Source organism: Mus pahari, chromosome 10 (genome assembly GCF_900095145.1).
Source record: "Mus pahari chromosome 10, PAHARI_EIJ_v1.1, whole genome shotgun sequence".
NCBI lineage: Eukaryota > Metazoa > Chordata > Mammalia > Rodentia > Muridae > Mus > Mus pahari.
In genome coordinates this window covers 110,957,655-110,980,218 of record NC_034599.1, presented here as the reverse complement: position 1 = coordinate 110,980,218, position 22,564 = coordinate 110,957,655, and the positions used below count along the sequence as shown (strand labels likewise).

At 37.7% G+C, this 22,564-nt stretch overlaps 2 protein-coding genes across 5 annotated transcripts in view; one reads left to right on the top strand and one right to left on the bottom strand.

Moving 5' to 3' along the window:
* Cmc1 (C-X9-C motif containing 1) overlaps nt 1-2,334 on the top strand; it is a 63,621-nt gene extending 61,287 nt beyond the window's left edge. Inside the window, exon 5 of one of the 2 annotated variants that reach the window (XM_029542853.1) lies at nt 1,084-2,334. In XM_029542853.1, coding sequence (XP_029398713.1) covers nt 1,084-1,204 — 121 coding nt within the window. In that variant the 3' untranslated portion in view covers nt 1,205-2,334. The remainder of the gene's footprint in view (nt 1-1,083) is intronic. The other variant, XM_021206206.1, reaches the window with a different exon arrangement.
* Nucleotides 2,335-2,348: 14 nt separating this feature from the next.
* The window catches only part of Azi2 (5-azacytidine induced 2), a 25,340-nt gene continuing 5,124 nt past the window's right edge, over nt 2,349-22,564 (bottom strand). Inside the window, exons 2-10 of one of the 3 annotated variants that reach the window (XM_029542852.1) lie at nt 19,710-19,930; nt 17,814-17,939; nt 17,255-17,354; nt 16,246-16,394; nt 15,655-15,762; nt 12,381-12,475; nt 7,314-7,432; nt 6,824-6,870; nt 4,652-4,736 (exon numbers count right to left, since the gene is read on the bottom strand). In XM_029542852.1, coding sequence (XP_029398712.1) covers nt 6,857-6,870; nt 7,314-7,432; nt 12,381-12,475; nt 15,655-15,762; nt 16,246-16,394; nt 17,255-17,354; nt 17,814-17,939; nt 19,710-19,925 — 927 coding nt within the window. In that variant the 5' untranslated portion in view covers nt 19,926-19,930 and the 3' untranslated portion in view covers nt 4,652-4,736; nt 6,824-6,856. Of the gene's footprint in view, nt 4,737-6,823; nt 6,871-7,313; nt 7,433-12,380; nt 12,476-15,654; nt 15,763-16,245; nt 16,395-17,254; nt 17,355-17,813; nt 17,940-19,709; nt 19,931-22,564 lie in introns of all 3 variants that reach the window. The other 2 variants (XM_029542850.1, XM_021206202.2) reach the window with 2 other exon arrangements.

Sequence of the window (22,564 nt, the reverse complement as noted above, 5' to 3'; positions counted from 1 at the left end):
ATCAGTGGCAGATAGGGATGCTGTTTGGAGCCTTTGGCAGGCCACTTTGGGTCAATCACAGAGGAGACTTTTGGGATTTGGGAGCAAGGCTTTGCTCTCGTCTGAATACAGCTATTCTCCGAGAGACAGCTCTTGACCTGCTATTGAGCCTTACTGAAAACTGAATGTTTAATAATGGGCCACTAAGTTATCAAGAAACCTGAGCTGTCCATCATGAGCTGGGGCACAAAGTCATACACGCATAGCAGCACTCCGTCGTTAGAGGAGCGGTAGTATATGTATGAGTGATGTGGCCTGAGTGGGTAGGTCCTGAAGGCACACGGAGATTTAATGAAGAATTTCCCTAAGTGCCTTTGGTTTCTACTCTGATAGTTATATGTATCATTTCTTACATCTAATTAGTAATTAAAATAGCATGTTTTTGGTTGCGCATAAACCTTTTCTAGGTGGGGCAGCCCTAAAACAAGAGCGGCAGGAAGAGTCTACAGAGAGGGAAGGCAGCACAGGCTCAACTGGCTCAGGGAGAAGGAACTTAGCCAGCCTTGCAACCTTGACTGTCCTGTAGTGAGAAGGGATAGTTGTTCTAGGCACGCTTGTGATGTACTGTGTAAGCACACTGACCAGGGTGACGCACAGAAGGTGCTTAGTAAGCACTTGCACTCTCTGATGTACTCTGATTTGACTGATATTGTCACTATTTGAACATTCTTTTCCTACTCCTAGAACTATGAACCTCAGAGTCTAGTTTGTTGCGTTCTTGGGCTCTTCCTGCTGTATGCTTCAGTCCACTTGCATGGACACACATATCTCGATTCCCTCACCAGGTATCTTGTGTGGCCCTGCAAGGAGTGGCCCAACTGTGTTCTGACAACTCCCCTCCCTTGCTCCGAGAATCCTCATCGTTCCATTCTGTGATAAGACTTGATTACAAAATTAAAAAAAAAACATTGTTTTTCTCACTAGTTAATGTTTACTATGTCTTGGTGACTATTGTTGAAAGTCAGATTTTCAAGATTAAACATGAATAACTAAGTGTTATAAAGCTTATATCTATTTTGAAATATATTGATTTACTTCTCATAGCTATAATGATCCAGCCTTCTATGAAGAATGCAAACTGGAGTATCTCAAGGAAAGGGAAGAATTCAGAAAAACTGGAGTTCCTACCAAGAAAAGGCTACAGAAGCTTCCTACAAACATGTAGGCAAATAGTTCATCAGGAAGTCCCATCTTATGGAAGCCAGTTATCATGTAAACCAGAAATGATGGACTGAAACAATGTTTGCTCACCCTGATCATGAAAATACTGATTTTTTTAATGAAATAAAAATATTTATTTCAGAGCTCTGGTTTATTAAATATGAAATAGGGGAAAAATAAATATATTGTTCTCCTGGCCTTACCCCAAGTTCTATAACTGACTGCAATCACAGTGCTGTTGTAGAGTTTCATGTGTACATTTCTTTCTGATCGTGCAGGCTGATGGCTAGTGTGGGATGAAAGGACTAAAGCAAAGGAAGGATGGACCGATGTCAACACTGCTAATGACAGCTGTGAACCAGAGCCTTCTTCACTCTACCCCTTAGTGTGCCACTGTGGCCAGTAGTCTGTTACGGCCATAACTTAGCCAGCACTGCCATCAGCGGCTTATGTGAAATCAGATGAGATCTGGTGAATTATTTTACTGAAACCTTTGACAGAAAAGTTTCTGCATTGCTTCTTGACCTTTTGAACTTGGCTACTGAAAATACTGTATAATCTTGGATTTTAAGAAGTTGGCATTGTTAAGTGTGAACTTCTGTTTTGTAATATTGGGGATTTGGGAAGAACTGTGGTAAGTTTCTGTTCTAGTGTGTTACCCTAGTCTGAGCTTTTTATATTAAAAACTTCATTAAAAAAACAGGAAGACCAAGATTTAACTTTGGCTCCAGTCCTATGAAAAAAATTTTTTTCTCATTTCAAATGAAATGAACCTAGTCAATGAGTGCATGTTCAAGCTTCGCAGTGTATTCACCAAAGAATGACTTTACTTTTGTTCGAAACTCAAAAGAACCCATTCTCCCAAACCCCAGATCAACAAAAGGTGAGCAGAGGCCAAGCAGCGCAAACTCAGTAAGAGACTGCAGCAGGGGAGATGGCCAAGCAGTCCCTGTGGCATTGGCACATTTCTATTGGACAGGGCTACAGTTGTTTTCAGTGACTCAAAGAAAAGGCACAGTTACTACAAGAAGCCAGTAACATAGTAACAAGATTTCTGTTGTGTGTCTGGCAACCAGCAGGTATGAGTAGGTTCCCGTTCACCTCTTGCCTGACCAGTGTACCTGCTGCAGATGTGTCTTTTTATACTGTTTTTTTTTTTTTTTTTTTTTATAGGTTTATGGGGGTAGTTCTATTTTGGCCTTGGCTCAATACAATAAAGGACCAAGAGGAAGGAGCATGTGGCTACTGTTAGTTGTATCCTAATATTATTGAGTTACAGGTGAGCTTAATTTGATTTTCTTACAAAACAAATCCAGCTATTACAGAAGATTCAGGGGAAGCTGGTTGGGGTTTTCAGCTAGTATGAAAAGGAACAAAAGAACTGTCAATTTTAATGAATCACAAAATACAGATGGTACCATTGACTAAGTATATATTTAAACATTTTCCTGACCAGGAAAGACTATTTTAGGGTTTCTCTTTTCTAGCTAAGGAGTCTTACACCGGCTTTTAACACTCTGACTGTTAACACCAGACTGCTCTAGCAATCCTTCTTGATAACTGTTACTACTGGCTAGAGGGAATTCACTCCATTCAGAGTATGTTGGACAAATTAATACCAGACTTTGGAAATATACATAGGCAAGGACAGTATTTCACATCCAATTCCATTTTAAAAACAAAAATAATTTTAATTAAAACAATTTCTTGGCATTGTTCAAAAACATTATAAGACTCTTTACAAAAGAAAACTTCTCATCTTGGTTTGAATAAAAAGCAAACCAGTAAGCTACATTAGTCCTAAGATGATGGACAGCCTCAGCAGCCACATGAGAAATGTGTCTGCTTTCTTATTACACAGATAGTTAGTTCCTTCAGCTAGAGCCTGGGGTTGTGTATTTGTTTTATGCATATTGAGTCTTACTGTATTACTTGGCAGGAGCCTGTACTCCCTTGAGTCAGCTGTGTTCACTGGTCAGAACACATTCCAGTATCTGACATCAATTCCATTAATTGTGGGCAGGCATGAGTAAGTGAATGAGATAACTCAACAGTGAACAGTGCCTGGCTATGCATTCTATTCGGTGATACAAGGTCAGAGATCCTCTGGATTCAAGATACATGAAATGCCACTTAGAAAAGGACAGTCTTCTTACATCAAACAGTAATACATGATTACTAACACTCTTAATGCTTCGACCTTGAAGGAATCTAGATGAATTTCCACATGAAGCCATCTTTGTTATTTCTTTACTTAGTTACAAGTGATTGGGCACTTAGAATGAGTCTGGGGATATTTCATAATTGTACAGCACAAAATTTAGTTCTAGATGCAGCTAATTAGCATTTATTTTCTCAAATGTCATAATCTAACAGTATATAAGCTGCTCTGTGTAAAACAAATAGCTGTCCTGCTGAAAATGACCACATGGTGAGTTCACTATGCGTCACTGAAGAGACTGCCCTGTGAGATGCTCTTTCTACTTTTAACTGGACATTGTATAAGGTTATATAATAGTTTATTCACATACCACATCATTTTTAACTATTTAGGATTTGAATATACTGGGAAAAAGTTGGCTTCAATAGTCATTAGTTCAAGTCTTAGAATTCAAATTGCACTTTAAATTTGTATATACAAACATTTTACTTAAAAATGATTTTAAATCTTAAAACTTTAAACAATAGCATAGAGATGTCATAACCTACTTTTTATTCCATTATATTTCAAATCTTTATGCATCAGGAATTTACAGAAGCACAACCTATTATTCACATTCTTACTTGCTTCTTGATATAATCTAAACCAGCAGACATGGTTTTTCTTTTATACTAACGGCTGCTTTTTATTTAATGATTGGATATTTAGGCAGGTCACATACTTTATAAGACCATGCCTAAAATTTTCATTTCCACTCTAAGAAGCAAAAATTTGTAATTGTTATCAAAGGTATAACTGAAGGTTCCCATACTGGAAAATCAATTACATATATAATGTTGTACAGAATGTGCAAATGTACATACTGGAGAACTCCACAAGACATCAATCAAAGTCCACTTTCAGTCTGAACAATCTTTTGGGAGACCCACTGAACCAGTGTCTTCCTGATCGAATCACGAGTCAAGTCAACTTTTGTAAAGGCAGTTCTGATTATGCTGATCCAGGTAATGCAGGGGTGGCAGGTTGGATAAAGGTAAGATTTTGCTTTTGTTCTCACCAAATGCTGTCTCACTTGATTTAGGAGGGCTTGGGAAAACCCAGGAATTATCTTCCAGAGAATTTCTCCCATAGGAGCTGTGCTCTGGAAAGTCTGCACCGTCATTAGGAACCAATCTCTCGTTATCTGTCCATGACTGAAGACCTGCTTTGTCTGAGAAAACCCTTCTATCTCCTGGTAAAGGGGAAGACGGGGCATAACATGTAGCTTTGCCATTTGACAAAGAGGGATGTCTTTTGTAAGTTGCAGTAAAATTTGTCAAGTGCAATTTTGTGCTGTCTCTCCCGAGGTCTTCAACACATCCTACTGGGGTACAGGCTAAAAAGAAAGCATAACTTTGTGTCAGTCTTCTAGAATTTGAGATTATAAACATATACCAGTTTTACAACTGACACTAAAATTAGCATTTCCAATTTAGTATGATCATTGGGAAACGGATTTGGAGATCCTTAAGAGATCTAAGTTCTTAGAGATCACATATTTACTGACCCTGAGCTAAGGTCATTCACCAACTGCTTTGTTTGCAAAATGGATGTCCAACTCCTTTCCTGCCAATGTCTTCCTGCTGATGAAGAATCTGTATGTTGTAAAAAGGTGTAACAAGGCAAAGAGAAGAAAAGTTCTTTGCCTTTAATGTGGCTAGTCAAAGTTTTTAACCATATTTAGTGGAAAGAAGTTATGAAGAATTAGTAGGTCTGAAATGTTCTTTGGCTTACTGAAATTTCTCAGTGGGAGAGGGTTCAAAAATAACTTAGAAGTATACCTTGGGTTCTTAAGAGTCAAATGAAAATTTAACATGTATTCAAAGGCTTCTGTGGATAAAATAGTTGAAGTAGAAACTGTAAGTTCAATTTCTTAAAGTAAATATAATTCTGCTTTGGTCAACAAGTTGATCAACTTAAAAAGTAAATGAAAAGGTGTTTCATACACACAGTGGCTTAGAAAAGACTGCTCAGAGGTTAATGTTTAGCCATAGCCAATATACTGCAACAGTAGCCTCTTTTATTCTCTCAACCTGTCACAATTGAAAGCTTTATTTTTTCTTAACCTAAGGATGGCTAACTGTATCTAAGGCATGGCTCTATGCAACCTAATAGTGTGTGTGTGTGTGTGTGTGTGTGCGTGCAAGAGAATGCAGGTACACACATGAGCATGAAGGTCAGAGGACAAGTTTCTGGAGTTGGTTCTTTTCCTTCCACTGTGAGTTCCAGGTGCAACAGGTCCTCAAGCTTGCAGGGGGGCTCTTCCACTTGCTGAGCCATCCTGCTGGGCCAACCAACTCATGTAATTTTAAAAGAAACAAATGGAGACATTTGGGTGATAGGTGGAAGGGGGTGGATAGAGTAAAAGAACTGAAAGTAATTAGTTCTTCTGGAAAGCAGTGATGGATAGGTTACGGGTAAGTGAGCCATAACCCAGTCTACTTAAAACAATGAGCTGTAGGGACTGGTGACTGTGCTTAACACTGTCCAGGGAAATAGGTTCTAGTAACTGATAGTGCAAAGGCATCAAAAGACTGTATTATCAGTCAATTAAAAAGAACACAGGATGGGAAGAGCTCTTCTCCTTTATTAGTCTTTGGAACAAACTATTTTATGATGTAAGTAGTTGTACTGACAGCATACTTGATAACAGCTGAGTCCCTATAAGAGAAGTCTTACTTTGTCATTGATCTATGCTATCTTCATAAGTAACCTTAGCAACTGGAAAATGAGAGCAAGGTGAACCTCAAATTGAGCTATGTTAGTTCAAAATCACATTAATTTGCCTGATTCTTAAGTACCCAACTCTATAGAAATCAAGAGACTTTGAATTACCCCCCCCCCCAGTGAAACATTATCCCTTATAAATGCTCCTGAGAATAGTTATAAAAGTTTTCTTGTTCTCCTTTAGGACAATCAGAGATACAAGTATCAATTTTAAATTAGATGACCACCCTTCAAAGTCACACCACATTCCTTTGAAAAGTAAAATTTAAGACATTAAACGTATGCTGTATGTTTTGGATGTAAACCTATCATATTGGGTGCAAGAACAGATTATTTCCTAAAATACAAAAACAGCACTGGCAAAAGTACCCACCTCTAGTTAACAAATTTCCAAGCTTTAGTTAAAGATTGGCTTTGGAAAGAAAGCAATGGTTGACTGGGTGATCCCAGCACTTGGGAGGCAGAGGCAGGTAGATCTCTGAGTTTTGAGGCCAGCCTGGTCTACACACGTGTGCATGCGCGCATACACCCCCCCACACACACACACAAGCGAGGGGGGGGAAAAGAGGGGGGGGATGAATATCAATTGTTTCAGGACAGCCTGGGCTATTATAGAGAAACCCTGTCTCAAGAAAACCAAACCAAACCAAACCAAACCAAACCAAACCAAACCAAACCAAACCAAACCAAACCAACCAAAGCAGTGGGAAATTTTGATTGAGTCTGCCTTCAAATCAGATGTCCTATAAGGAAAAGAAAAGTTTATAAAAAAGATCAGGAACTAAAGGAGTCAGAGTTGTTTTAAAAATAAAAAGCTAGGTCTTTGTTATATTTCACAGTACTGAAATGAAACTTTGGAGCTCTTTTTAAATATATAACTATATCTATAAAGTTGTGGTAAAAGGCCCCTTAGCAAGAGGCCCCTTAGCACAAATCTAACACCATGTTGCCTTACATAAGCAACACTTGGCTGAGCAAAGCCACAGGAGAAAAGAATAGTACTGAAGAAAACCACCAGCAACACCTTACACATGAGGCTGGCCAGCTAGAGATTGGGTGTGAGCGGGTACACTGCTGCAGTCTGGCTTATCAGTGTCATCAGATGAGCCTGAGATAAAGCAGCCAGCAGCGAGCAGCTCTTCAGGCAGCCTGGCTGGAGTCAGCATTTGCGGCTGCAGTGACTTGCCTTTCTTGACTGCAGCTGAGGTTTTCAGTTTTCTTAGTAGTTCTGCTTGCACTTGAGTCACCAGGTGTAAGTTAGACATCTCCCTCTTCAGTTCCCAGTATGCATGTTGCATATTATCACTGAAATGAAATGGAATTTGAAAAACAAGTTACACGAGGCCTTTTTATGGAGAAAGGGCAACAACTTTACAATACAATTAAACAGGTTTATATTTATACTTTTATGACAATATAAATGAAACTAAAAGGTATTTATTTGGAATGTGAAAAACTTAAGGGATAACACTGTTCTGATTTCAGGCAGTAGCTACTATATTAAACAGATCATAAATACTACTCTGACCAGTGAGTTTTTTACTGGCTCTTTCAGAACCAAGGATTGCTTTTAACCAACAATGCACAGTGCTGTTAATATAATTAGTAAGAAATATGCTTTTCCTTTGTCAATCTGATCAAGAATAAAATTGTATTGATTCACGTATGGTCTTTGAATTCGTCTTTATCTTTGGGTTGTTTCGACACTGTGAAATGAAGTGGTGAGTAGATATCCAAGACCACATTAAGACAAAGTTGAGGTTTCATGCATTACATTCTTTATGTCTGACTGGGCTGTCGCATACTGTTGGCTCTAAACCAATGTGACATGACAGCATTAGACATAAGGAATCACGTGATTCCCTAACGAAGCAGCAGCTAGCGAAGCGGATTAGAGGAAACAAAACTTCAAAATGCCTTTCATAGTTTTATAATTAAAAGTGTTTGAAAATGTTTGTAACTAATTTTAAAAGCTTTTATTGTCCATTGAATCCTTTAGGTTCTTAATTTTTAATTAAATGAACTGGAATCTTCAGCATGTATTGTTTTATTGTACAGTAATACTTGAAATAGTCAGTGTCAGAATGACCACTTCATAGTATCAGAACAACTACTACTGCCAGAGAATGTTAAGTGGTATGAAAATAGAACCAAACAAATATGCTACCTCCTGTTTCAGGTTTTGTCTATCAGAATCTAGTATTAGTTATAGAAGCAACAGATATTTATACACAAATAGGTCAAATTATGTGAGGTAAAATTTTACCTCTTTTAACAGAGTATTTCTACCCAACTTAGACTATAATTGTTATAAAACAGTACAGCAAACTATATTGCTTTGGAGAAAAATCTAGTATTTTAAATATCTTTGGTTAACCTTTGGTATATTTAAGCAGCTCTACTTTGGAGTCAGTAAACACTGGATTGGCTTTTTACAATGTTTGTTTCATGGTGAAGTCTGGCTTCATGGTATAATTCTGGGCATTCAATGTTTGTCAAAGGTTCACTCATTATAAAGCAGCAGATGAAAGTGTTGTACTCATGCTAACTCAGGCACACAGGCCTGAATAAGAGTTAGCAAGTAGTTATTATTGCTATAAAATGGTGAATCTGTACCTGACTTAAAAAAAGAAAATACTCATGATACTACTACTTGGGTATTCAAACCCCAGTCACTCAAAACAGCTAGGCAAATAAAATATGATGATAAAGGTATTAGTATCAATACCTTGAGTACATTAAAAAGTTTAATTTAATGGAGAGTGCTTAAAAATTAGATAAGATAGAACTACATCATCAACTGTCCTTTTCTCCTTTGCTCAAGTGTCACCTACACTAAAACTAGCTTAAAGCACAGCTATGACTGGGTAGCTCAGGACTGCTTACTGCTCGTGCAGAGGACAAAGATTCAGTTCCTAGCACCCAACTGCTTGGAATCCCACTTGAAGGGATCTAACGCCCTCCCCTGGCTTCTCAGGCTTCTACATCCCCCTCCCCATCAACTCATAAAGGCACAACATGCACATTTTAAGGCATGTGTTTAAACACTTCACAGACTGGCAACTGATCAGAATGTTAACTCCTGGAACCAACTTAGGAGTGGAGATGAGAACTGACTCCATTAAGCTGCCTTCCACACAGCGCTGTGACTACCACAAAGGCTCTGTGGCACATGTCCATACTGACACCCCAGTATCTAAGATTATTGCTCATTACAACTCTTCCTCTATGGATAACAAAGTAATTTCGGTTGCTGTTACCTTAACATCAAAGTGTAACAGTCTTTATAGTGTGTAAAAATGATTGGTGATTCTACGCATGTGAACAAATGTAAAAAACCATTAAAAAAAAAAAAAGAAATGAAAAGGCAAGTTATTTCTCCAATTCTTAGCAGGGTTCCAACTAACCCCGTGAGTACTGGGTATTTTATCCAAGTATTTTTGAGACTATATGTGGACTGCAAACCACTGTACCCTACGTTCTTTTGTTTTCTGTATGTCTTCATTTTATCATTTTTGTATAAAATTTCAATTTTTATCAGAAATACTTTCAATATACCTTTTTCAATTATTCCAGAAATATTTTCCATATTTGTCTTCAATTTTATCAAAATATTTTCTATATGTCTTCAATTTTTTTCTAGATTTATTATTATATCTAAGCACACTGTAACTGTCTTTAGACACCCCAGAAGAGGGCATCGCCTCTCATTACAGATGGTTGTGAGCCATCATGTGGTTGCTGGGATTTGAACTCAGGACCTTTGGAAGAGTAGCTGGTGCTCTTAACAGCTGAGCCATTGCTCCAACCCTGTCTTCAATTTTATTGTTTTTTTGTACATTCAATTTTATCAGAAAAATTTTAATATTCCCTTTTCAATTTTTCTAGAATTTTCTTCTATATTTTTCTTCAATTTTACCAGGAATTTTTTTCTACATATGTACTCAATTTTATCAGAATATTTTCTGTTTATTTCCTTCCTTCATTCCTTCCTTCCTTCCTTCCTTCCTTCCCTTCTTCCCTCCCTCCCTCCCTCACTCCAGATTTTATTCCCCTCCGTTCCACATCCCATACCTCTTCCATGTCCCCCCCTGTCTCCATAAGGATGTCCCCAGCCACCACCAGACCTCTAAACTCTCTGGGGCCTCCAGTCTCTTGAGAGTTATGTGCATCTTCTCTGATTGAACCCAAACCCAGCAGTCCTCTGCTGTATATGTGTTGGGGGCCTCTACAAGTATAAACCTGAACTTGCTTTAAATGACCTAAAAAAATGTCATGGATATGGTTGTCTCTAATATATAGCAGTGTCTTGAGTACTAAAATCTACATTAATCAAATTTTGAGCCCTGAAAAGCAGTAATTATAAAACATAAAAACATAATAACTATGGCTGACCACTCATTATGTACTAGGCACTTCACCCACTGTCTTGCGCCAGCCTGTGCTGGCTGTTTTTATGTCAATTTGACACAGGCTTGTCATTGGAGAGGAAGGAGCAGCCATTGAGAAAATGCCTCCATAAGACTGGGCTAGAGGCAAGCCTGTAGAACATTCTATTAATAGTTATTGAGTGGTTGGGGAGAGCCTGCCCATTGTGGGTGGGGCCATCCCTAGGCTATTGCTCCTGGGTTCTATAAAGGCTGAGAAAGCCAGAGGAAGCAAGCCAGTAAGCAGATTCCTCTATGGCATCTGCATCAGCTCCATTCCACAAGGTTCCTTTTTCAAAGCGGTGGATATTTGCCCACTCAAGTATTGACCACACTGCCCTGTTAGGGAACCCTATTTCTTATGGGCATTGTCAGTGTATCCATACCAAAGGACCTGTAAAATGGTTGATGGCCCACGCAAATATGCTTAGTCCAAGTATGAACTTTTAACCCTCCGACTTTGGTGTTATGGAACTTGTTTGCATCTCAAGAAGGCATTGCATGCCCTGTTTAGAAAGTACTGTGTTGTCTTTTATTGACTGACACTATATATCAACCTTTTCATAAAAGAAATGAATACTGCTCATGTTAAAAGGAAAAGCTACTTATCTGTATGATTTTACTTTAGACATGTATTATTTTCTTTGGCATTTGAAAATTTACTACATTCCCTAAAAGCAGTGGTTTCTCAACGTGTGGGTTGCTATCCCTTTGGGAGTTGCACATCAGATGTCCTGCATGTCAGATTCATTACAATTCATAAAAGTTATGAGATAGCAATGATATAATTGTATGGTTGGGGGTTACCACAACACAAGGAACTGTGTTGCAGGATATTTGAGTACACTATAAACCCTGAGATTGTGTTGTTTACTGTGAAAAAACACCAAAACAATTTCTAATTGTGGTGTAGTTTTAGCCTTAGCATACCTTTCTTTAATCCCTCTGGCTGAAATAGACACATTCTTAGTACACACCTTTAGTCCCAAACAATGAAGGTAAAGTTAGTTTGTAGAAGGAACCACCCATGTTGGAAAGTGATGTCTGACTGAGTGGCAGACAATATGACAATCCTATTTGACAGAACTCTCAAGGGGGAAAGGGAAGCTACTTTAGGAGCAGTACAGAGAGAGGCAGTACAGCAGTTTAATTGGGACAAGTGAAGACAGACAGGTGAAGACAGAATGAGCCAGAGAATGAGGAGGAGCCAGAAGATTAGAACAGATTGTCAGTTAGTAAGAGGCCAAGCAGAGCAATTTGGGAGAAGCTGAGAGAGGGAATTCAGACTAAATCAGTCCATTTGGAGAGGAGTTTGAGCTACAACAGCTGAATTGAACCAGCTAGCCAGAGGTTAGAAAAAACTAGAAAAGGTGAGCTTATTCAGCAGTAAGTGTCAGAGGCTGAAAACCTTCTAGGCCTAGATAAGATTGTATGAAGACTAGAAGTTTCCAGGCCTGGTTAGCAGACAGAGGCAGTAAGCCTCCAGACAACAGCTACTTCAGGAAAATAAAACATGCATTTACAAACTGTATTAAAGGGTTGCAGCATTAGGAAGGTTGAGAACCACTGCTTTGAAGGAACTAAAATTATGGGATTTGCTATAGAATTTAAAAGATGTATACTATGAGCAATTGTGATCTCCCTAAAACAAATGTCTTTCAAATATTTCTTATGGGCTGGTGTAGCAAGTCAGGTTAAGCCTGTTGGCAGGTAACTTTTGAATCATTTTTATAAATATAAAGTCATCAGAGATCACATCTGCATACAGAGTGTTTGCTACTCCTCAAGTTAAACCATATTAGGAAGGTGGAATGCACTCAGGAGACCTGTGGTGAAGGCCCTGGTGTGGAACATGCTCTTCTCTCGACAAGCTCGGCCTGATGACATCTCTGTCCTGCAGAATGTCTTCCTGAGATGGACCCTGTCATGTGTTTTAAAAAGAAAACGACAGGAATTATTTCAAGTTTTTTCAGTTCATTTACTACAGATGTTTCACCATTTATACAATACAGATACAGTTATACAAAGTGTAAGACGAGCTTTTAGACTCAGTTTTAATGCGACACTGCCACCTGTCCCTGACAGGTCTAACTCACTTCCAGCTACCTGAGTGTCCATGCTTTCATTTCCTGAAAAACATGTCTCATGGGTTTAGAATCCTATAAAACATACTTCTGAAAATACAAGAAGGGTAACATGTCTATCCCACTCCTGTTTAAAGTACATCTATGTGAGTTCTATGGGAAAGTGGGAATCTCTGCACACAAAACCAGCAAATACTGAACAAGCATAATGTATGACAGCATAAATTCATCCCTCAAGAAATTTGTTGTGCGTGCAAGTATTTTGGTCTATATTTTCAAAAACAATTGATTCCAATGAAAGGAAATGCAATCCTATCTTGAGTGAAGAGTCCTATCAAGGGCTCTGCTGGAGCAGCACTGAGCTTCATCACATGCTACTGAGATTGGGTTTATTCTTCATGAGCTGTATATGGATACACGGGTTTAGAGGTAGAAACTGCATTGGTTACATACACTATTATTTTAAGACACTGTGCTACATTAGACAAAAAAACATTTCCAGTGAATGTTGCAGTTTTCTGGTGATTTTCATAGGTCCTGTTCTCATTTTCTTCAATGAGTTTGATTTGGGGTTTGGCACAGTGTCACCAGCTTAAGACCACACTTCCTAAACTTCCTTGCAAGGTATGGCCCCACACCCTTTTAAGTTGTTTATATTGTAGGTGTGATACAGACAAACACCTCCAAGTCAAAACAATACCAAAAAAAAAAACAAAAAAAAAAAAACCAAAAAAAACCAAAAACCAAAACAAAACAAAACAAAAAAACCAAACCCAAACCCCAACACCTATAAAAGATACTTTTTAATCTAATATATTTAAGATCTTCTGTATCATACTTATTCACAATGCATTTTTATTCAGGAATCTGTAACAAACATTAATCTCACAGGAATGAATTAGTCTATAAGCAGGAAGTGCTGGTATAAGCTGAAGAAACAAAATTTTACTATTCAGTATTACTTACACGACATAAATTATACACTTGGCATAGTAGCTCACTCCCACAATCCCAGTACTTGGGAACTGAAGAGGACTGCCCTGAAGTCAGGACAGCCTGGGCTACGAAGTGAGTGTGTAGGACAACTTGGACTATGGAGGGAGACTTTACCTCAAAAACTACCATAAATGTAGGCATCCTTGGTATTGTTCTTTACTGGTCTCCATAAGAAATAAAATTATCCCCAGACAGCCTTTAGTTTTTTGTATCATTAATTAAAATCCATATTCCTTGGTGTATACTTAAACACAAATTTACTAGAAATGTTTTTTTAAAGCCAACAGTATGGAAATACATTTTGTTAGAATAAGGAAATATTTTACACCTACTGATAGTTCAGAAAAGTTGAGTGTAAATCATCAACAATACAAGTCCTCAAAAGGACTGTCCTTTAACATCCAAAGATTCCTCCTGGTAAGTAAGTAGGCTGCACTGTTCTGAAGGTCACACTTCACAACCTCCTGCTGTCAGTGATACACACTAAGAAACAGACACCACTCAGTTGTTCTCACCCTTCAACATCCCTCCCTTCATCTCACATAAAACTCCTAAAGATTTCCTGCTTCTCAGAATTAATGTCATTATCTGTTTAAACTGATGAAACTTTAAAACATTTCCCATATTTCCAATAATCTGTTTCTATGAACTGCTAGTGAATGATAGATGTAAACTAAAGCCATATTTATTCCCTAGCACCACCTAGTGGAACAGAGGGAGTAATAACCACAACTTAACCCTCCATCCCCCAACACAGACACATTTAATACTCTAAACAAATTTGTTGTTGTGTTTTAACGTATATATTGAATATACTCTGTCCAGGTACTATGCTAACATCTTTATACAATCCCTAACTAAATGTTTATGAAAAGAGAGGTACTCAATGCCTTTAGAAAGGAATTTCCTCAAAGATAAAAATGATATTCCTATTTTCTATATTTAATAAAATCACAATAAGATAGATTCCAATAATCACATGGTACTGTTTCTTACTGTACAGTGAAATATTCTATGCATAAAATACAAACATACTTCATGTATAAAAGCTATCAATTATTTCAAGAAAAGTGTAAACCCTGACAGTTACTCAGAGCTTCGCAGTGCAAATCTTTTTGTGCAAGCAGCTATTCTAGAAGGGACTTGTTAGTGGCTATGGTAACTGGGTGTATGGAAGAGAGTACTGGAAGTCTGAAGAAGTGGTGTGTGGCCAACTGCACGCTTAAAGCTAGGGCAATAAAGCTCTGCAGTCAAGTAATGAAGAAACAAACAAACAAACAAAAACACTTGGGCTTTAACCCAACTAGATAGCAATTTTTGTGGTGTTTTCTTTTATCAGATTCCGAGTTTCCAAAATGGGTCCAGTTCAGGTGAATCAGAGAGATTGATGCAGAATGCTATAGATTCTTCCATGAAGCTCATTCTCAGCTAGTGATCACTGATTAAGCAGCATTTAAGGCCACCTGGGATATAGGAACTAAGAATGGCAGGTAGCCCCACTTTTAGATGGTGACCTCCAAAGGAATATGGTCAGGAGTTCTGCACAGCATGCAAGGCTTTGATGGACAGATGGTTGAGCTGAAGATTAACCAGCTATAACTAGTTTAAAATACACAAATGTAAAGCATTTTTGCTCTATTCTCATATTCCAGTTTCACTTACAGACTTGACTCCTCCCTACCCCTGTACAGTAGTAGTAAACAGACTCCCAGAGAAGAACTAAGAGGCATACTACAGCAGCTGACTTGGCAGATGTTTTTGCTGTTGATTTTCTTAATTCATTCACAAACTGGCTAAAACTATCAATCGTCTGAAAAGAAACAGGCTATGTAAGTCAGGCTTCCTTCGTTAGTGGTAAGATTGTTGTTTTTCAAGAATTCTACAATGTTGTCTCAGGTGTTCAAGCTAACTAAATTGTTAAATACAGGGAAAGGTTAAAACTAAGTTCTCTTTAAATTTTTCAGACACATTCAATACAAGAGAATTGGAAGGAAAGGAAGTTTGAAAAAAACCAACAAACCTGAGGTGGAATAGGAATAGGAATGGTTCCCACAGGCTCATTGTTTGAAGGCTTGGTCTGCAGTTGGTAGAACCATAAAGGATTGGGAGGTGTGGCCTTGTTGGAGCCCTGTCAATGGAGTGGGCTTTGAAGTCTAACAAGCTTATGCATTCCTAGGCAGCTTTCGCTTTGTTCTACCTTGTATTTGTGAATCAAACACAAGCTTCCAGCTACTGCTCCAGCGCCATGCCTACCTGCCTGCCATCCCAAACATGAAGACCATGGACTCAAACCTTGTAGAACCGTTTTAAAGTTTCTTTTTAAAAATGGCCTTGGTCATGGTGTTTTGTCACAACAGAAAAGTAATTAAAACACAACCCAATATATATTTTAAATCAAATCTTAAAACTATATTCTGGGGTAAAAGTGAATGTACAGAATGTATGAGATGTTAGCAGTAACAATTTCATATAAACATGAATTTCTCAGGAAATGAGATTATTCTACGGTTTTAATTAATTATAGACCTATGATTTAGTACTTAGTTACAAAGCCTATATGTGATGCACAAAGCACACAGATGTCCTCCATTTATTAACAACATTCGAGTACCGTCTGTCTGGCTTTCTGCAGCTCTGTTCTGAGGGCACTGCACTCTTTCCTCAGTAGTCCCAGCTCTTGTTCCAAACCATGGATCTTCAAGTCACAGCTTAGCTTTTCCACCTCCCAGTTGGATGAGGGTGGATTTAAATTTCTCATCACTAGAAAAGGAGACAGACCACAAAATAATTAGCTTTGTTTTTTATAGCAATTACAGTTCCTAGGTGACACTAGTAAAAGTCAATAAATAACTAGTACTAAATATGCATAAATCCTAAGGCTCAGTGTCACCTACTCCATCGAAGCTTGAAATCTGACTGACAAGTCTAGAATCATGCCCAAACAATCATACTCATAATTGTACTCATAAACATCTGACTATGGAAGCTTAATACAGCTGGATCCCACATTACCTGACTTACTCCTTGACTTTTCCATCTCCAAAAAGCCCCAACCATTTTCCTGGAAAGGGCTCATATTCATTTTCTATCAAAGGCTTCTCAGTAGTTGATTCTCAGTAGTTGATGAGTAAGACTGCTGATGGGAACATGGCTGTTCCCTCTCCCCCCCAGACCGCCTTTCCTTCTCAGCAGCTCATCTGTACATTATCAACTCTCAGGAAAAAACAAAAATTAAGAGTCTTATTGAAGCTACTCTATAACACTGTGTTCAACCATGGGCAATGAATTTAGTAGGATAAGTCAGGAGACACCAGTGGGCAAGAGGTTAGCATGGATGAGGCTGGCATGGATGATGTTGGCATGGATGAGGCTGGCATGGATGAGGTTTATGGCTCTCCTCTACTTCATCACACACAACCCCTGAATAAAAACATCATATCTTCTATAGGAAAAAGGACAATTTTCAGCTAAAGAAAAGTTAACAGGATAGTGTATGAAAAATAGAAGAGAGAAAAAAATGAAGGCTCTATCATACAGACACAGGGCACTCATATGGGTGCCACACAAGGGAGAGGTGGATCGATTCAATTAGAATATCCATAAACAAGGAAGCGGCGTACCCTGCTGAGTCTCCACCTCTGTTCTCAGCTGCAGAAGTTCTACTTCTTTAGACTGTAGCTGCTCATTCAACATTCTCAAAGATTCAGAGTTGTCTTTATTCTAGTTAAGTAGGGAAAATGCCAAGTAACAGTCAATAACATCTCTATTTTTGCTTGTCTTATATCTTAATTTTTAGGTCAATACTGAATAAACCTCATTCTAACTTTTAAAAGCAAGATGGAAAAGTGAACCCTAATTCTTTTTGTTTCTTAGGACATCACTACTCACCCTTTTAAAAGCAAAACCAAACCAAACCCCCAAAGAGCAAGTAGCAGCCTGGTCGTGACCTTTTCAAAGTAAGTTAGTGATTCTGAGACGGCTCTAATCCTTAACGTGCTAAAGTGTCCAAACCCTTAAATTCTAAGTACTGTGTACATTAGTACAAAATATAATAAAAAGTTTCCATATACCACGAACACAAATACTTTAATTAAAATTGTTTAGCCCATTATTTTAATTCTAAGCCTCTTGCTAGACAAAACAATTAAAATACAAAGTATTATTTTCAAATCAACTTACTATCTTTTCCAATTTGTTCTTCAGATTGTCTCTATCAATGCAAACCTCGCGATATGCATGATAGGCCTTATTCACTTGTTCTCGGCCCACAGAACTTGTTTCTTCATCTGCTCGAGCTCCAACAAGCTAATAATAGTATGAAATTAGGGGAGAAATCTTCAGTGGGTACTGTGTAGACCAAGTAAGTCCATCTTCAGAAGGTTCATCTTACTCTAATCACTACAACACAAGGATAAAGCTACCTTTGGGTATAAATGACTATTGCCGCACAATTTTTATTAAGAAGACAAATAGTATAGAAAAAGGGCAAATACTTTTTCTATTGCTCACCAGTAATCTGTGCTTTATACTGTCTGCTTTGTAATAAACTTAATCTCACACTATAATACAGTATTATTGTTTTGTCACGTGTCTGGGTATTTTCCAAGTCTACAATAGCTAAATTTGTATAATTAGAAAAGTATTAAACCAGACTTCTTAAGGAATAGACATGTCACTTCACTAAATCTTACATTATTTCAAAAACTGAAATTAATAGGATTGATGGTCACAATGTACAGATTTTATATGTTAGCTTATGTACTAAATTCCATGTTTCTATTTAATTTTAAAAGCCTAACAACTATTATAAAATTATCTTCAGTAATTTATCTTAATATATGACAAATATACTTAGTTATAAGACAGAATTAGTAAAAAATATTATTAATAAATGACTTCTCTTGTTTTTACAACACAACAAATTAAATTCTACCAACCCCCATCCTCAAGTTTTTAAATATAGTAAAATTCCTTTCTTTGATTGCTAAGACCTCATTTCTTTTACCATTTGTGGAAGCTCTTGTTTTTGTAAGATACAGATACAAATCTGAATTGAAAAAAATATAAACCAATTAAAATCCTGCAATGCCATAAATGGGCAACCAAGAAAAATTCCAACATATAAAAATTAAGTCTGATGACTTAGAATGCATTTAAATTACCTCATATAGCATTCAGAAATGCAACACTCAGCATAGAAAAATACATGTCATTATTAGCTCAAAGTATTATTCCTACTTTATTAGAATAAAAATAAAAATAAAAATGAATACAGAAGTAAAGGTTCTATTCCTGGTGAAGGGCTGGTTAAACGCAGTGAAGCAGTGTCTAAGGGGTCTCCCCCTGATGGTTTCCCTTACTAGTATCTTAGGCTTTTGTATAGACGTGAAAATTCCAAGTTCCATATGGATAGCGGGACTTGGTGACAGCTCACTTGGCTCACAGATCCCTGCAGAGCTTGAGCTCAGTCCCCAGGTATGATGATGTGTACTTGTAACCCCAGGAATAGAGACACAGGGACTGGAGGATCCCTGAGGCCTCCTAGCCAGGCAGCCTAGTCTAATTAGGAAGCTCTATGACCCAGTCAAAGAGCCTGTCTCAAAACAGAGAGTGGGAAGCTCCCGAGGCACAGAAGGCTGACTTCTGGCTTTTAAATAGATGCTTGTGCACCCCCCCCCCCCAAAAAAAAAAAAAAAAACTAAAAAAAAACAAAAAAAAAATAAAAAAAAAAAAAAAAAAAAAAAANAAAAAAAAAAAAAAAAAAAAAAAAAAAAAAAAAAGGAAATAAGAAAGAAAGAAACAATAACCAATACATAGCAATGACAGTAGGCATTCTGAAAAAAAAGGGAAAGAAAATTTTGGAATACAACATCTTTAAGTTGTTAAATCCTATTCTACAATATCACTGAACACACGGTTTGACTGATGTAGCATAGTTAGTTTAATGGAGAAGAATTTTTAGAAATTCTTATTTGTTCTTGGAAGACTGTTTAGAAATTTTCTTTTAAATTTTAAATATTTGGAATTATTTTTTAAGTCAAAAATATAGTCAAATGATAGGGGGGGAAAAACCACCTTTTCTTCCAAAGCCCTTATTCTTTTCTTTAAGAAGGAGTTTTCTTTCTCTGAATCCTTAAGTCTCTTCTTGATATCTTCATAAGCAGTGACCAGTGCAAAATGTGAAGCAACAGACTCATCTCCAGGATATGCTGAGAGTGGAGTCACTGCCTCTCTCCTGTGGGCCTTTTCATGATTCAGAATGCAGATGTCATCTTCTACTAGTGTGTCCATGGCAGCTATGAAGAAGAAAAAGTATGAAGGTTATTTTTGGTCAGTGAGCAGGTGAAGAAAAGACATACTTAAAACGTGAATACTGAAAATCATGTTACAACTATTTTCTTTCAGAGGTAACACAGCACCGTTGCTAGACAAGCACAGCTATCCAGGTTCAGGTTCTGTGACTTAGTGGGAAAGCTAATAACCACTTTTATAGTCTAAAGAATGGAAAATAAATATAGACAAACATGTAGAACCATAAACAATTACTATCAAGTTCTATGAGAGTGTGAAATAAGACTGTGAGTATGGTTCAGCAGGAGAAAATGTCACTCATCAATCAGGCCCTGGGCTGGATCCCTGGCTAAAGAAAAGTGTCATGTACTATTTTACCTAAATGAACACTATCTTACCTTATCTATCTATCTATCTATCTATCTATCTATCTATCTATCTATCTATCTATCTATCTATCGATCAATCATATACTATAAGATATATAGTGCTGCAATGCAGAGGTAAAAACAGTGCCCAAACTACTCATCCGATTTAAATAATTCCTCAAATGGATGGAATTTATTGAATAGAGTATCTTCAAAAATGATCTAAAACTAAATACTAATAAACTGCTCTACAAAGGCAAGAAATAATTTTAAAGACCTAAGCTTTTGCATTTTTGTTTTAAACAAAGTTTTAAATAATTCAATTGTGATTTTCATATTCATTTTTAGCATTAATCATATCCTAAGCAAAAATACAAAATAAAGCCGTCATAACACAGTGTGAGAGACAGGTGTACAGAAAAAAAATCATTATACTGTATAGGTAAATAACATATCTGAAAAAAACAATACAAAATGCTATGGAGCCAGGGGGATGGTTTTCAAAGAAGGTACCAAATGACATCAATTCACTCTTGCAAATGAAGACAGCATGCTGACTACCACACTTAAACCTTTACACTCCGCTAACTTCTAGCACATGAACAACTTTACAGACATGACAAAAGTGTGGGGCGAGGAGCTGAGAGGGGAGTGACAGGAGATAAAGATGTGACTGGAGAGCAAGTGAGATGACCCTAGGTAATGAAGAGGGTGTCAATGTGGGCCTTAATTCTATAAAATCAAAAGACAGCCTAGACACAACACTTATTAAGAATACTCACAACTGTTAGTCCCCAAAGTGGTAGTATAGATGTTGTGTACCTTTCCGAGGTGGGGCACTGTGGGAAGCCCTCAGGTCATTGGAAGCATCTGCTACCTCTTTTCCTAACTCTGATGGGAACAGTTTACTCCTGAATGACCTGCCATGGCAGGCCACCCATTTACCTTTGCTAGAGGCTGAGAGTAGGAGCACCAATCTTAAGGCTTATAACTTCTAAAGCTGTTACTTAAAGGCGTCCCTTTTCTTCATAAGTAGCCTCTCATAGTTATTTTACATCAGCAACACACAATCACCTCACATGATCACCAAGGAAGTATTTGGCACTATGCTGCTTAGAGGCCTCTATTTAAATCTTCACGACAACACTACAAGGTACAAAACCTTATTAAAGCCTTATTACAAATGAGAAAACTGGGCCATAAATGTAGCTAGGTGAGATTAGGGTGCAGCAGAGGCTGTTTGATTTTAGAACCAGAACTAGTAATATTTTCCCCTCACAATGAACTTTAGAAAATCTTCCATTCATCAAGACCTTAGAGAATGGGTGGGTAGCTCACATCTCTACCTGAAAGTCTGAGGCAGAAGGCTGCCTGGGCTCTATAGTGAATTCCAGGCAGTCTTTGGCTAGCTAAAGTATGGAACCCTGTGATGAAATGTATTTACAAAACCAGCTAGCTAGCTTTGAAGCTTTGAAGTTTGATTTTTCCGGATAAACGGTACTGTATTTAAATGGATCAAGCTAATGCTAACATGTAACATTTAAGAAACTTGTTCATAACTACTCATAGATAGAAAATATAGTCACAGAAATTATTGCACTAAATGATTGAGTCTGAGACTATTAGATTTATTTAATCAAATTTTACTGCACAATACCCAGAGAGTGACTGATCTATTCTACTCCTCTAACTGAACCTGGCTACTGCCAGGCCAAAATCCCAGGGATGCTTGCATTTTAATATTGGTCTGTCTCTCTGGGCTTCAGGTTAGTTCTCCTATGATGTCTGCAGGACACGTTCCTCTCTCTCCTTTCTCTCCTGGCTGAATGAAGTCCTGCCCTATTCTCTCTTCTGCCCAGACATTGGCTGATCAGCTTTTATTGACAAGTCAGAGAATAAATAGGGAGCAATGTTCACACAAACTTGAAACAGGAGATGCTTAGAATAAACATGACAATGCTATGTCTGGATTGCAACTAGGTATGGGTAGAGAAATCAGCACTTGAATAATACAAGGGTAATCTTTGCACAGTGTACAAAAACATGTCTACACCTCTCAACTCTAAAAGCAATAATGAAGTACTAATGTATTCCAGAGAATGCTATAAAAAAGCTTAGTTTTTTTCAAGAGCAAGAGGATGGTGGAAACAGTCCAACCCAGTGTTTGAAAAGTGGAGACCACTGTCTAGAATTACTTGTCGTCCTGTTAAGAATATTATGTGGTGGGGCTGGTGAGATGGCTCAGTGGATAAGAGCACCCGACTGCTCTTC